The sequence below is a fragment of the Scardinius erythrophthalmus genome (assembly GCF_964197995.2).
Source record: "Scardinius erythrophthalmus genome assembly, chromosome: 16".
Taxonomy (NCBI): domain Eukaryota; kingdom Metazoa; phylum Chordata; class Actinopteri; order Cypriniformes; family Leuciscidae; genus Scardinius; species Scardinius erythrophthalmus.
The window spans coordinates 35,779,384-35,796,407 of record NC_138236.1 but is presented as its reverse complement, the minus strand read 5'-3'; the positions used below and the strand labels follow the sequence as shown (position 1 = coordinate 35,796,407).

General features: G+C 36.3%; 1 protein-coding gene across 7 annotated transcripts in view; it reads left to right on the top strand.

Annotated features, from left to right (window-relative positions):
• ube3d (ubiquitin protein ligase E3D) overlaps nt 1–10,680 on the top strand; it is a 54,188-nt gene extending 43,508 nt beyond the window's left edge. For 5 of the 7 annotated variants that reach the window (XM_081389289.1, XM_081389288.1, XM_081389286.1 and 2 more), the window contains exons 9-10: nt 567–705; nt 10,539–10,680. In XM_081389289.1, the coding sequence (XP_081245415.1) occupies nt 567–705; nt 10,539–10,559 (160 nt within the window). In that variant the 3' untranslated portion in view covers nt 10,560–10,680. Of the gene's footprint in view, nt 1–566; nt 706–9,393; nt 9,681–10,538 lie in introns of those variants that run through there. The other 2 variants (XM_081389284.1, XM_081389285.1) reach the window with 2 other exon arrangements.
• Nucleotides 10,681–17,024: the final 6,344 nt, after the last annotated feature.

The window sequence follows — 17,024 nt, the reverse complement described above, 5'->3', positions numbered from 1 at the left end:
TTGTTGATTTTCGATTTTATAAAGTCATGAATAATTTAATGAAGTTTGAATCTATATGGTGTTACAGAGAAGCCTTATGTTCAGTTGTGAACGGAGAGTTGTGTTTTTCTTTAAGTTTGTAAAAAAATAATTAATTGTGAAAAAATGTTTTTTATGGTTGGTAATATTTTTATTGTAATAAAAGTAATTTTGAAAAATCAAAAACAAATCTCTCTCTCTCTCTCTCTCTCTCTCTCGAAGTTTTTATAGAGGGTGATTTTATAGATTATTTAATAGGAACTGCGAAATTGGCAATATGGAAAACCAGGAAAAATCAAGGATTACAGCTTAATAGTATTAATGTTGAAGTGATGTTTATGAAATTAGTAGCTGGTAGACTAAAAATATAATTTGCATATTATAGTCTTGTAAATAATGAGATGGGTTTCAATGATCTGTGGTGTGTTAATGATGTTGTGTGTGTTGTTTCTGATGTTGAAGATTATTAAGCGTTTTAAATAAAGTTTTGTAAACCTCTCTCTCTCTCTCATATCTTATATCTTCTGTTTTTCTTTCTCTTGTTCTAGTGTTGTGGATGTCTGGGAGAAGGACATTAGCGTGCACCCTCTCCCCCTCCCTCAGAGCTCATGCGAGGAGCTCCAGAAGCTTCTGATGTCCAGCACCTTCAGGCTGCCAGCATTCCTGCGCTGCATGAACTCATATCAGGTCACATACTTAGTCATACTGGACTGCTTAGTCATTATAGTTCATTATCTCTGACTCCTTCTTTACATTACATTTAGCAGATGCTTTTATCCAAAGCGACGTCAAATAGAGGACTCTGAAAAAAAGCTATTCATCCTTAAGAGACAGTAATGAGAAACACAATACAAAGTCCCAAAATTGCCTAGAAAAGTACAGACTAGCGTAGCAATGTACTGTAGGTGTGTGACACAATAAATGAAATAGAGCTCTGCAGTGATGATGTATTTTGTAGTCTGTAAGTTCCCATCAACCCTGGTTCTATGGGGAAGAAAAAAAACAATAGGATTTTTCCACAGCTTTTATGAATTTTGAAGCCTAAATCTATTCGGCAGAAGTAAAAAGCTAAACGTAGGCTATAAACGAACTACATCACGGTTGCATGATTTCAATGTCACCACCATTAAGCTTCTGACAGCTCTTTCAGTCTTTAAAAAACAATTTCCCTGAAAGTTTGAGTTAGAATAGTTTGCAAGAGTGTGATTGTGATTGATTGCGAAAGCAACTATTGTGTAGATGAGTTTAACTGTCTGGCGTGATGACGTTTAATGTCCAACAACCTCTGTAGTCCCATTTAGCCACTTGTTAGCAGCTTCCTTTTTCAAGACAAGTAAAAATCACAACGGGGCAAAATATCTTGAGCTTGTGTTAACCACAGACCTTATTTCAGGTATTTAACCAAACACCCATTAAAAAAAAAAACATTGGCTTTAGGATGATGGACCTGGAAGTGCTAATGATCACTCGTTTCTGGGTTTTGGCCTAAAAAAGTACATCATCCCAGCAGCACTCTATAAAGAGAGTTTAGTGATGTTGTGTATTTGTTGTTAAATGATTTGGGGAAAGGAATTCTGTTTAAGTTGTTAAATTGCATTGATGTAGTTCATATCGAGAAAAGGAACGGGCCAAATACCGAACCCTGAGGTACTCCAGTGATTAATTTAAGTGACTTAGACACCTCTTTCTACTGAAATATCTGGCTTTGAGGCAGAGCATGTGAGCGGAGCAGAGCGCTAATATTTCCTCAGGAGCAGAAAGCGATCTTCTACAGATCCCGCCCTCTCAACCCAGAATGCCCTTTGTGATAGTTCAAGAATTTGAAAAAGGTTATGGAGTGCAAATATTGTTATAATGAAGTTATGAACCTTATACATATAGTAAATGCACTGTAAACATCAAAGTTAAGAGCGAAGGAGGAGGAGAAGATATTGAAAGGGAGTGGAGTAATTTTGTGATATACTCAAAATGAGACAGTTAACGCTGACAGTTAACACAAAGTGCTTTTTCATTCTTTGCTTAGGGGTAAAAAGACGTTTTAAAAATACCTTTGCGGCGGTATACGCTGTTTACGCAGTCGTATACCTGGTTTATACTCTCCGCAAGAGTGTGAATGTGCGCGCGGCAAAAATTGCATCATCGAAATGTTAGCAGTTTCGTTGAGTGCGCAAGACCTTAATGTTTAATAAAATTAGAAAATATTTAAGAGATTTTTGTTTTATTTAGTTATATTCTCATATTCACATAGATTACATATTAAAATATATTTTGTTCTAATGTAATAATTTCAAGATTCTTTTGTTGTGTGAGTTTGGTGAAGTGTACTAAAAAACAAACATTTCCACGTGTGTCCACCAAATTCACCAACAACCTAATCAGTTTATATGTACAGAAATCTTAGCATCCCAGACAGAGACGAACAGCTTGAATAGGAGTGAACATCGTTTCACTGGTGAGCGTGAAATTGCAGTGGGAAAGCAAGCTGAGCCGAGCCGTACCATGCAGTTGAAAAGCAACTCCCCCGCCCACACACACACACTTTTGATTATTTTACTTTAATGAAAGGTTAGATTTTTGCAAAAAAAAAAATTATGAAAGATCAAAAGGATAAACAATTCAGATTGATTTGTACAGCCATCTTTGATCATATTTACCAGGGGTGCCCATAATTCTGACCACAACTGTAGACCGGAGCAGCTGGTGATTTACAGTGTTAAAGGATGCAGACAGATCCAGCAGAATAATTATGGATGAGTTTCAGTGACAATAGCATGGCTCTTCTTACTATATGTGACTATTCATTTTTTATTTATTTTTTATCTTTGCAGCTAATAAGTGAAAGTTTAGTTACTCGTCACCTCAGTTGATGGCATTTTTAATTGCCCGCCTTAGGCTAAGCTGACGTTAGTACCTCACGTCCGCATTGCTTAAGCTGAAATGCCTTGAATACTAATGAATAAAAACAAAATATGGCTTCTCTTTGAAGCAGACGTGCATTTGAATCAGGCAGATATCCTGGTTGAAATGCTTGCCTCAGTTACTGTTGTTTCCTCAGCATATTTGCTTCAAAGTAAGGAGACAAAACATCTGTCTCTTGGCAGTCTTTTCCCCCCAAACTCACTGTGAAGAGTTTTAGGGCTTGACCCATGAAGGAAAATAGTGCTGATGCTGAGGTGGAGCTTTTCCTCTGCAAAAGAGTCTATATTTCTGACAGAAAAAAAGCAGATAAAGAGGAGAATTTTACAAGCAGTGTTCAGGAACACTTGAGGTGTGAGGGAACGGGTCTGCTACCATTTTTAATGAGTAATAATTATGTGGGGCATGTGGAGTTTTGGACATTGTGTTTTTGTTTTTTGTTTGGCTCAACCCATTCTCACTCACAAGACTTCTAAAGCTGAAGCATGGTTCAAGCACCTTTAACGTCACTATTAAGATACTTCGGTACCCTTAGGTGTCTCTATATTGAAAATAAATAAATAAATAGGTTGCCTCATGCTTCAGTTTAAGACTCAGTTAATTATTTGCATCATTTGTAAAAGTAGAAATTATTTTGTTTTTATAAGTATATTTACACTTATAGATGTCTTTGAGCACCTAATCCCTACCCTAAACTTTATATATGTATTTACTATAGTATTACAAAAGACCTCTGTTGCATTCTTAGTCTTCTGAAGCCATACAATAACTTTGTTTTACTCAATAATCAGTCATATCTCATTCAGCAGATAAATACAAACTTTAGCACAATCATTCATGAGACACACAATCATTCATGAGACACAACAATGCCAAGCTGACGTAATGCTTCATCATACGGCAATATCTGAATGTTTGCAATTTGAGTGTTACGGCGTGTGGAGACAATGATTGCTTTTGGGTTTGTTCCTCACGCAAATCAATCATTCTGTCTCGGAAGATGTGGAACATTTGTGATTTTTGAATAAATTGTGACTGTTGTTGCATCTGCCTGTGTTTTATATTATTTTATATTGACAACTGGTTAGGTTTAGGAGTCATGTTAGCTGCTTAAAAATGTCTAAATAGTGTATTGTAAATACAACAAAATTATATAATTTCATGACAATAAAATTCCCATGCCCTTTGCGTCTGTGTATATTGACACCAAAAGTTTGTCATTGAAAGCAATCGAGTTCCTAGTTCATCGATTATAGTGACGACCTCCAGCGTCTTAATAGTGATGCTAAACAAACACGCTTGACCATACATCAGCTTTTGACGCATTGGGAGTGAGAATGGGTTGTCTATATAGGCAGCAATCTTCTCATCCTAACTGAAATAGTAAATAATAAGTGGAGAATTTGGAACACTTTTCATATTCAGAAACTCAGTGTCAGCCTGTTGAGCTCAGATCATTTGCAGAGTGATTTAAAACTTAGCGTTACATTAAACAAGCTACTTTGTGGGATTACTTTTGCCATGCTTTAATCTGAATTCAGATAATCAACTTGTTTCTCTGGCTAGCAACGTGTTTTCGCTGCTGTAGCTGTTGGAGACATTGAACTTTCTCCATCAAGTGGAAAACTATCACCCATCTTGCCAGTTTTTGTAGTGCTGTGATGATAAAGTGGCAGGCAGACATCAAGCATATGTGCCTCTGGGAATGCTGTATACAGTTCATGCAACGCCTTCAACTCACACACAAACACCTGACCTATATAGATAAAAAAGCTCTTTGAGTGGAACCAGTTTGCATGAAGAGATGTTTCCCAGTGTTCAGAGGGAAGTTAATCCAGCTAATATTTAAAAGAATCACAGAGAACACTGAGTTATATGTTATGATTTGCGCCCCATTTCAATTAATTTGTTTGTAATTTTTTTTTGTGTTTTTGATACATTTTTGGATCAAAAATACAGTAACAGTAATATTGTGAAATATTATCATTTATAAACCATTTAAAGTAACTGTTTTCAATTTAAAATGTAATTTATTCATGTGATCAAAGCTGAATTTTCAGCATCATTACTCCAGTCCTCAGTGTCACATGATCCTTCAGTGATCCTTCATTTACTGCTCAAGAAACATTTCTTATTATTAGTGGTGCTTGCCAAAGGCAAGGCATCGCTATTGTTATTGCTCATACTTATTATTATTCCACACAAAGCTTGGCGCGCTACTCCTCCTGCACTGTTTGTCACAGACCCATGAATGAGGTGTCAAATTGTGCGGCCTATTTAGGAGAGGTGTGCTATATCTTTTCTAAGAGATCAGGGGTATGATGTTTGCTCTGCAGGCGAAAAATCACAGGCAATCCCTTAGACTTAACATTGCGACAAACTTTGACGACTCGTAGCTCTGAGCGAGGATTTCGCAGAAACTCATGGTTTACCACATTTGAAGAGGCTGGCAGGCTCTGTAAGCTCTGTGTATACCTCACAATGGGGTAAAAGTTGCACCCCTGGGGGGCAAGAGGCACCCAAAGTTTCCCATTGACTTACTATGGTATGGGTCGGCCCATGAAACGCATGTGTTTTTCCTGTAATGGTAAATTGCATAGGGATTTTGTATTGAACATAACTCTGGATCACAGTGTCATCATAGAGACGAGGGGGGCGGGCTCATTTTATTCAGATGACCAATCAGTCTCTCAGGATCATTGTGAAGCTATCTAGCAACCATTTAGAGCACCATAGCAACAAGTTCCATAGACTTTCATTGAAAGAGATCAAAGGGATATCTTTGGATAGAAATGTCATAGAAACATGAGGGTGGGCTCGTTTGACTCGGGGCAGCAAACAGCCAATCGTGAGTCAGAGCATCAAGGCCAACCTCAGGAGTTCAACGTCTTCATTCAATGCAGAAGAAGTCCATCGCAACTCCCATAATTTGCCCTGTGTGCTCTCTCCGGCCCAGGGCCGACAGGCCACTCAGAGCTGCTCTGCCTAAGATTGGAAAGAACATTCTCATGTAGAGAAGAAAAATCGAATTCACCAAACCTTGCAAAAAAAAGTATTGGCATCGTTAGCCTGTGTATACCCAATTTACACAAACTGGGATTACTGGTCCCATGTCCAGTAATAGACTTCAAACCATTGCATAGCCCTCTTGTGTTGCTACAGGACATATTTCCTTCAACCCTTTCTTTATATTTTTGTTTGCCCTGTCTGATAATGACTTTCAGCTCTCTTTGAGCGTCTTTACTCCTTTCTTTATCTCCACTGTAAAAAGCAACTTCTCTGGTGACCCATGGTTTGCTATTGGGAAAGATTTTGATTTGTTTACAAGGAATTATAGACTCGACACAGTAATTGATATAACAAGTCACTTTGTCAGAGATACTGTCCGGATCACTGCCTCCATCAAAGAACACAGTCCAGTCTATGCATTCAAAGCACCCCCTTAATGTTTCACAGGCATCCTCTGACCAGATGCGCACAGTCTTTGACGTAGTCAACTGTTTCCGTATCACCGGTGAATATTTGGACATCAAGGTTATCAGGTTATGGTCTCATTTACCCAACAGAGGAAGCAATTTAGCAACATAGCCATCCTTAATGTTCGTATTAAACAAGTCAATAGTTTTGTCACCCTTTGTAGGACACGTCACCTTTGTAGGACAGTGATTAAAGTCCCCGTTTAAGATAACCAGCGCTTCTGGAGAAGATCGCTGTAAGTCATGCGTGATTCTCGAAATTGTCTCAGTGGCACACTTCCCATTACCCGGTGGAGGAATATACACCACCATGACAATGACATGGGAAAACTCCCTAAAGTAGGTAGTAAGGTCGACAACTCACTGCAATGAGCTCAATGTTCGGGTCACAGACTCTCTCTTTTAGCGTAACATGTTGGGTATGACACCACCGGTCATTCACGACTCCTCCATCTTGCTTCTTACCCGTGCTTGCTTGATCTCTGTCCACCCTGTGAAGTGCGAAGCCTTCCATCTCCACATGAGAATCAGGTATCCTGTCGGACAGCCACGTCTGGTGAACAGAGTAAACTGGTGTGCCGGAACATGCGATCGAACCTCAGACAAGCTGTCAACTCATCCACGGTGTTGACAAGGGAGCGGACATTCCCCATAATAACCGAAGGGGTAAAACAGGTTTATATCCCCACCGACGGTTTCTGACCCGGACACCTCCTCTGCTGCCTCTCTTCCTTCCTTTGGCCCTGGGCTTGATTTCTGACAGATCGGCATCAGGATCCAATAGACTTGGTGCAGAAACCTGCAACTGAAGAAGCTCATGCCGGCTGTAGGTTATGACAGGCAGGCCCGGCTCTCTCATCACCTGGAGTGTTTGTGCAGATTTCCAAACAATCAATGTCCACAGCCACAGAAGGCAAACAAGGGTACGATTGTTGAATGAAACTATAATCATGTCATCAGGAATCGTTCACGATAATAATCCAGAATTAAAAGACTTCCAAAAAATCTAAAAAACACATCAAACACAAACGTCAAGATACTTGTGATACATATAGAGATGGGGGTTGACTCTTTTGACTCATGCTAGCAAACAGGACTTCCAACATGTTACACATGCTAGCTGTGAATTAGAGCTGTCAACTTTAGTCGTTTAGTCGACTAATCGGTCGATGCCGTCTTGGTCAACTGACATTCTCATTGGTCGACCAGTTGCATTTTTTTTTTTTTCACCAATAAAGAAATTTTCATTGATTTACTCCTTGATATTTATTCCTTTATAAGCAGTTATATATTACTGTATTCTAAATATAATTAGCCTATGTTTTATCCCCAACTTTAAATGCTTTAATTTAGGCTATTTTGTAACAGCGCCACAGTTTAGCGCACCACGTAGAACACTCGGGAACCGCACCTGTGGCTGGCTGCACTGCTGCTTCGCGCTCAGTAAGGAATATAGGTAGTAATCTCTATGTGTCTGTCTGTCCGTTTGCATTTTGATTATTTCGAGAACCGTTCATCCAATCGACTTCACAAGGGAGTGCAGTGTCGCATTTGGTGCAATATAGACAGACACACAAGACGCCACACATTCAGAATTAATAGCCTAAACCACAGAACTGCGCGAGCGGGAAGCGGCGCACCTCACGCGAGCAGGGCTTATTCTCCGAGAACGGACACTGATATAAAACGCACACAGTCTGTTAACTTAAGCAATACTTTTAAGTTTAATATTTTTCTGACTAACAAATTACTGACACAGTAAAAGGGTAGATTTAAATAAAGAAAAACGAAATTTAAATAAAGAAAGAAACGAAATTTAAATAAAGAAAAAACTAAATTTAAATACAGAAAAAACGAAATTTAAATAAAGAAAAACGAAATTTAAATAAAGAAAAAAAACCAAATTTAAATAAAGAAAAACGAAATTTAAATAAAGAAAAACGAAATTAAGTTAGCCTAAATTAAAAACGGGATCCCAGGTGTCAAAAAAAAATAAAAAAATAAAAACAACTTTTTTCGTTGTTGTTTTATAAATGCTCTATGACAATTGTTTAATAAATGTTCAATCAAAATGCAAAACATCGCGTCTTTTTTTTCTTTTCTTTTTTTTAGTCGACTAATCATTGCGCAGGACAGGACTTTGGTCGACTAAGCATTTCTTTGGTTGACTACAACCCTACTGTGAATAGCTATATGCTAATTGCAATTAGGGTTAAACATGATAAAAACAAGTCAAAATGTGTTAGCATCATGCTAGAATAATCCTAGCAAAATGATAATAGCGCTAGCATCATGTTAGCAACATGTTAATCATGCTGGCATCTTGTTAGAAACATGTTAGCAACAGGTTAATCATGCTAGCATCATGCTAGCAATATGCTAATCATGTTAGCAACATGCGAATCATGCTAGCATCATGTTAGAAACATGCCAATTATGTTAGCATCATGTTAGCAAAATGCTAATCATGCTAGAATCATTCTAGCAACATGCTAATTATAGTCAATCATGCTAGAATGTGCTAAATCGTAGTAAATCTTGCTTCAAACATGGTAAATAATGGTAAATCATACTAGAATGTGATATATCATGCATCACACAACATGTTAATTGTGTTATCTGCCCAGTGCTGAGTTTTGCCACTGCAAGAACAACTCCACCAAATCTACATTTTAGTTATCAGTGCAGTTGTGCTGCTTCATATTTTTGTGAAAACTAGATGTTTTTTGTTTTGTTGTTTTTGTCAGGATTCTTTTATGAATAGAAAGTTTAAAATAACAGCATTTATTAGAAATATAAATGTTGTGGAGCATTATGAATGTCTTTACTGTAACTTTTGATAATAAACTTACGGACCGCAAATGTTTGAATGGTAGTGTGTATGAGTTACTTTGATGTAAGATTGTGGTCATCCACTCACCTCTAGCTCTGATGTACCTTACTGAGAGGCTGCTGGTTTGACAGCCTGTTTTATGATGTGCAGTGTAAAGCCCTGATGGCCATGAGGGACGAATCCTTGAGCGAGTTCAACATCGTCCGTCACGGGACTCGAGGCCGGCACGAAGCTGCGCTTTTCTGTTTGGCACGTGTTTTGCATTATGGCCATTTTGTCATCTGTTTAGTTTTCATATTTTTTATGTAAATGAAAGATCCCAGATTTAGTCATTTCTGTCATTTGTCATGTCGTTTTTGAAGTGATTAAACTTGCAGCCTAATGCTGTGGAACACTGCTTATGAATCATAGAAGTCATAGAGGACTTTTTGGCTTATATACTATCGTTCAAAACAGTTTCGGCTCAGTAAGATTTTTTTTTTTTTTTTTTTTTAAGAAATCAATACTTTTATTCAGTACTTTTAACATTAAAGTGATCAAAAGGGACAGTAAATAATTTTTTTAAGCTACAAAAGATTTCTATTTCAAATAAATCCTGTTCTTTTGAACTTTACATTCATCAAAGAATACTGAAAAATAAAATGCATCACAGTTTCTACATAAATCTGAAGCAGCACAGCTGTTTTCAACATTGATAATAATCAGAAATGTTTCTTGAGCATCAAATCATCATATTAGAATGATTTGTGAAGGGTCATGTGACACTGAAGACTGGAGTAATGATGCTGGAAATTCAGCTTTAATCACAGGAATAAATTACTTTTAAAATATATTAAACAGTCATTTTGAAGTAATAATATTTCACTATATTATTGTTTTCTGCATTTTGCAGCCTTATTTCAAAAACATTACAAAAAAATTGTACCGACGTCAGACCTTTGCATGGTTGTAAATGTGAACCAATTTCTTTGTTTGAAACAATGCAATGCGTTGCAACCTTTACTGAGTGGAACTATTTTGCATTTTTAATCAAATTTAGGTAGTCAATTCAGAAAATGAATTAAGAAAGGGATTTAAAAAAAACGTGGCTAATATTTACTCCATTTCAATTGTAAGGTCTAGTTGAGTGCATTGCATTATGGGATACAGTATGCCAGTTATAATGCACATTTTAGTATGTAATAGGACATCCAAATACTCTATGCTTTTTGCACTGTGTGGATACTGTACTGTAATGTAACAGCAGAACGCAAGTATGGTATTCTAAACCTCGTCTGTTCCTCCTCTCTCATCAGGTGGCCTACATGCGGATGTGATGAACTGAGCTCCAGAACACACACACACAGCGGACCAGTTTATCAGCGCAGTGTCATGCTCTTATAGCCTGGAAATGCTAAATATGAAAGTCTTTTTTTTAAATAAAAACCTTTGAAGTTGTGCTTTGTTCTACAGTCTAATGATCTGCATATGAGAAGGAAGTGGCCTGTGTATCTTTTTAATTGGGATTTTATTGACGTCGTATCTTGCAATCTGTACCAGTGTAAATACCCATCATGCTTCACTACAAGGACATTGAACATCATTCCATGCACTCTTAAAACATGTTACCAGTACTTTGACTCACTGTCTATCTTAGGAATGGTGTCAGAGTTCTTGAGTGTGCGGTGCAGCGAGTGACTGGAAACACTGCGTTCCCAGACGTGACCGAGTAAATGTATTCATAGAGCATCCTGAGTAAGCTTAGAGTTCACCGTGCTTAATAACGCATCATGATGCCAATGTGTTATGACAGGAGGGAACACACTTTTCCTTAAAAACGCTTGTCATCAGGGTGCTTGCTTTGAGTGGAATGTACATGACATACCTTTATCTCGCATCTGCATAGCAACACCCTAGAAACCACTCAGAATGCCTTAGCAACCACATAGCAACACTGTGGCAGTGAGTTTTGTACTGGCAAACACCACTCACATTTTTCTACAGAAAATGTTATTTATTGACGATTTTTAAAGCAGTCTGAAGAACTTTAGGCCCTGATCTGAATGCTCACGCTCTGAAATTCACAAGCCTTCATGTTGCTCTCACTGAGAGGTACAAATAGACAAAATGCATGTTAATAATCCAAAAAATGGTTTTGGCACAGGCCATAAAAACAAGCATTATACATGCGGACAAGGTTAATCTGACCACAATCTTTCTGTATAAAAGCAGTTGCATATAAATGTGAGGATAATGCAAATTGAGTAATTTGATCTATAAAAGGAACGTTGGCTTGAAAAAGCCAAGTTTACAATAATTTGAAGGTTTGAAGAGTAAAGGACACTACATGAAAACCGCCTGAAGAACTGTGATGAGTCTGGCACACGCACTAAAGTCTGGGGTTTCATTTTTCCATTTATTAAATAAATGAATGCTATTATTTTGTAATTAATACTACTTATAAGGAGACATTAAATTGATTAAAGGTGACAGTAAAAAGTTTAAATTTTTACAAAATATTTGTTTCAAATGCTGTTCTTTTCAACTTTCTAATGTATCCACAAAAATAGGAAGCAGTACAACTGTTTTCAGTATTAATAATGAGAAATTATTCTTGAGCATCAAATCAGCATATTAGAATGATTTCTGAAGGATCATGTGACACTGAAGACTGGAGTAATGATGCTGAATAAATATCGAATACCATCTAATACCAAATATGTACAAATTCTTTAATCAAGATGCATTTAAGTAAAATGAAAAAAATATATAAATAAATTGAGTTTTTGCTTTAAACAAGCTAAATGATCTGCCAATATGATAAATATTTTTCTTACCCAAATGGCAATTTTGCTTGTTTTAAGCAAAAACAATATCTTATCAGGGATGTGATTTTTCCGGATTTTCCGACCTGAAAATGTGACCTACGTGAATCATGCAGATTTGTAAAAAAAAAAAAAAAAAAAAAAAAAAAAGGGGGGGGGGGGGGGTTAGTAATCTCACAGCCGTCACCATGGTAACCCGGGACGAGAGCCTAAGTCCCTCCCCTTCCGGTCGACCACCATGGGACCTTATTTCGGAAAAATATTGTATGGTAGTCAATGGCGAGAGACAACAAATATTTTGATCTCGTTTGAATTGTGCCCTGATTTACACATATGTTTGTCAATTTAAAAGATACATTTTAAAGTCAAGAAAGTCGCAGCTTGATGTAAAACTGCTGAGGTATAAGACTGTGAAAATACGTAATTACAAAGACTACAAACCCAGAAGGCGCACATGCGACGTCATACCTTTTCTCTCAATGAATGAAGCTAACTTTACTGAAGCTAACGTCTGTCATTTTTTCTATAGTCTTACATTATAATCGTAACGCAACGCCGTCATGCCTGAGTGTTTTGAACCAGAATACACACATACGAGCAACGGATCTTGTGACGTACATAGTGCGAGACGAGAGATGTAGTTCATTGAGCGATTTTCACATAAAACTAAACGTTACTCTTCTGTTTTATGACAAACTGCGACTTTCTTGACTTTCATAATTACCTTTTAAATTGACAAACATCATATGTGTAGTTCAGGGCACAGTTCAGACGGAATAAAAAGATAAGTTATCTCTCGCCATTGACTTCCATACATATTTCTTCCGAACTAAGGTCCCATGAGCCGGCGAATCGCGGCCACACCGGGCGGCACGTCAACATGGTTACAGACATAGACATAATAAATACATAGACGCCCTATTGGCCGCTTTGGAACGTTGCTGCGATACGTCAACGCGTCCGCCATTTTGTGGAGGGCAAGACTGCGCTGTAATCAAATGCAAGTTAACAGGTGAGCTGCGGTTTTTCTGTATAAAAACCAAAAAAAATTACATTTATCAACCGATTTCGGTGGTTTGTATGTGGTGTACAAAAAAGTTCCATCTGTAGAAATTTAAACTCTCGATAGTTTGACTTATAATTATTTATTTTAATAAGGAATGGCCAAAGCTCAGGCTTGTCATGTATTTAGCTTTTCATTCTTGGATAAGAATTGTGAACACCCCCATACTGAGATATAATTTAATTTTCACATTAAATTAAATAAAGTTTTCTTATTGTGGGAAAAGCATATTCTGTCATTGACCCGATTTTAGCAATAACAAAGATAACTGATGGATCCTTTATGGTAATACATATGATATGGTACAACTACAGTGCAATGCAAATAGTAAATATAAGATAAAGTGAGAGGTAGGCAGTAAATAGTTTAGTCAATAAAATAAACAAACAGTATACAGTAAATAAAATAGTAATGAAAAGTATAATTATAATATCATAAGTACTAATATAATAATGATAATATATTGATAATAGCATATAGTTTATGTATAATACTATAATAATAGCAATAGAATATGAAATATCAATTACAGAATATAGACAATAAAAAATAATAAGTTAAATAGTTACTATGAATAGTAAAATAATTTAACAGCATATATAATAGATTGATAATCGCAAGTGGTATATTATTATAATAACAATAATAAATCACGTAAATTTATACATTTTAAAATATTATTACATAGGCTATATAAAATAAAATGACGCAACCCTGTCTCTTTTTGTTTAATTTCAGTTTTTAAAAGGTATAAGAAGCTATACAAGTCAAGAAATAAAGTAAACGATCCAGTCAAACATACAGCAGGCTACACTGTTAAAGTTAAATAGCCTAAATATATAAAGTTATGAAACTTCACTTTGCCCTCAGCCAAAACAATCTGCCAAGGAACAAATTATAGATTAATGAAACCAAAGATCGCCCGTTAGATAAACACAAGACGAATTATTCTCTCTAGACTGACAGCGGCGAACGTCAGAACTCAGAAGCACTATAGCCGAGGCAAGGCTGTTCTCGGCGGGGTACATGAGCGCTGAGCGCCAGCGGTGATCGCTGGATCTCACAACTCCGAAACCGTCAGATAACATTTTTAAAAAGGCGCTCTCATTATAAATAAACCACAGATTTGAGCTTTAAACAACTACGTTGTCGACTGAAAAACTCTTAAAACTACATTTCGTGACACAATAACAGTAGTATTTTTAAATTTCGCGGCCTTTCTCCTCTGAAAATAAAAATAGTAAATGAAATGCAACCAGAAACAAATTTTCAATTTTGCTTGTGAAAGGTAATTCCCTGAGACCTGTTTTCAATTGTGTGGCGATTTGTAAAGCCCCAAGCAGCACAAGAAATAGGCATTTTTCTCAATTCTCGTTATGAGAAGTATGGGAAAGTTGCCCTCCGCAGTATGGCGGCGCCGTTGACGTACGATCCAGCGGCCAATAGGGCGTCTATGTATATTATGTCTATGGTTACAGATGGCAGGGAGATGTAATCTTTCCCCGCCCAGCCAGTGCTTGAAGTGCGTCAGAAACAGAGCGCGCGCGCGATCAGTTGTTGGTAATTTGTTGTGTAGTGTGCGCGACGCCGCATCCAATATAGACAGCATTGCTTTTTTTTTAGGGCGCTTAACACACAGGCTCGTAGAAACGGGCCTGGCAGCTCGCGCCAGTTCTAGACGCGGTGAAATTTTCCTGATTGTGACGGATGGCCGAATTTACATGACACATTATAAATGAGCATTATAGTCTGCGATAGATACAGTGCCAAAAAGAAGAGAAGAGGATAAAAGGGGATATTAAGACAGAGGTAAAGTGATGTAGTGAATGAACAGTTTATCTAATTGCATAGGAGTAAGATACTATAATTTCAATGGCAGTTATTTTTACCTTAAACTTAATGTTAGCAGTTGTTCTGAGTTCTCCAGACTGTGTGATTTTGTTACAATCATGTCAGTTTTAAGACACATTTTTTATTATCACTTTTTTATTAATGTTTTGGGGGGAATACAGTGCAGGTCAAAAGTTTGGAAGCATTACTATTTTTAATGTTTTTGAAAGAAGTTTCTTCTGCTCATCAAGCCTGCATTTATTTGATCAAAAATACAGATTTTTTTTTTAATATTGTGATATATTATTACAATTTAAAATAATTGGTTTTCAATTTATTATACTTTAAATTATAATTTATTTCTGTGAAGCAAAGCTGAATTTTCAGGATCATTACTCCAGTCTTCAGCATGTGACATCCGGTCTATCACATGATCCTTTAGAAATCATTCTAATATTCTGATTTATTATGAGTGTTGGAAACAGTTCTGCTGCCTAAAATATTTGATGAATCAAAGGTTAAAAAGAACTGCATTTATTCAAAATAAGAAAAAATATTTTCTAATAATATAAATGTTCTTTACTATCACTTTTTATCAATTTAACACATCCTTGCTGAATAAAAGTATTGATTTATTTAAAAAAAGAAAGAAAAAAATTACTGAACCCAAATTACTGACCAGTAGTGTATATTGTTGTTACAAAAGATTTCTATTTTTTGGGGGAAAAAAATCATTCTTCTTCTTTTTTATTTTTATTTTAATTTTATTACTTTTTATTCATCAAAGTATCCTAAAAGTATCACAGGTTATTAATATTAAGCAGCAGAACTGTTTCCAACTTTGATAATGAATCATCATATCAGAATGATTTCTAAAGGACTGGAGTAATGATCCTGAAAATTCAGCTTTGCATCACAGAAAAAAAATGATAATTTAAAGTATAGGCTAATAAATGGAAAACCAATTATTTTAAATTGTAATAATATATCACAATATTGCATTTTTTTTGTTATGTTGTTATGTGTCATACTTATGACACAAGTTGGATATTGCACATTAAGCAGTTTAAGTTTGGTGTAAAAAAAAAAAAAAAAAAAAAAACCTTATACTCCAACCCAAGGAGTATAGGGGGGGGGGGGGGGGGGGGTTGGAGGACTTTGTATATTTTCCTGCTTTTTTGTCCTTAGCCAATCACATGCCTGCTTATGTAATTTTACTTGTCAAGTAAATCCATCTTGATTTAAGAATGTTTGGACTGCAAAAAATATTAAGAAATTAAAAAATTAAGAAAAACATTTTTTGCTGTTCATACACATTCATAGAAAATAGCTTACTTATGCATTGCAAAATAAGGTTAAAAACAGCATTTTTTGCTGATTGGCTGGTTGAAGATTTATAGACCATAATTTCTCTCTGATTATCCGAGCACCATCATCTCAATATAAGAGGAGACGCAGGTTGTTGTGTGTCATGGGAATGTTGTTCCAGGGCCAATAAAAGATGTCCTGCTCGGATAAATCGTGCTGTGTGAGGTTAGTACTGTAGTATAGTGGAGGTGATGTTTTGCATAGAGCTGGTGTGGGCACTGAAGGGGTGAATGAGATAATGAAGCACACGTCCTAGTGAGCGTCACAGGGCTCTTCTCAAACCTAGGAATAGCAATACTTCACTAATTGCAGGAAAAATGGCACAATCTGATCTTTGACATTTTATTAGTACCGCTAGCATACTATAAACTGTGGACAATGTTAACATCATAGATAGATAGATAGATAGATAGATAGATAGATAGATAGATAGATAGATAGATAGATAGATAGATAGATAGATAGATAGATAGATAGATAGATTGTTCTTAAATAATTTTAATGGTAAAAAACTGTTAATTGGTCAACAGCAAGTTCTTTTTCTACATATTCTACATATAGTGGAAAACTGTAATAGTTATAGATCAGATCTTATGTAATATTACAGTAAAATACTGTTAAAAGTACAGATTTTGAATCTTTTTGTTCTTTTAATGTTCCATCTGATGTTGTTAAAGTCCCCTGTAGTCAAACATTTTATCCCTTAAAACTCATCT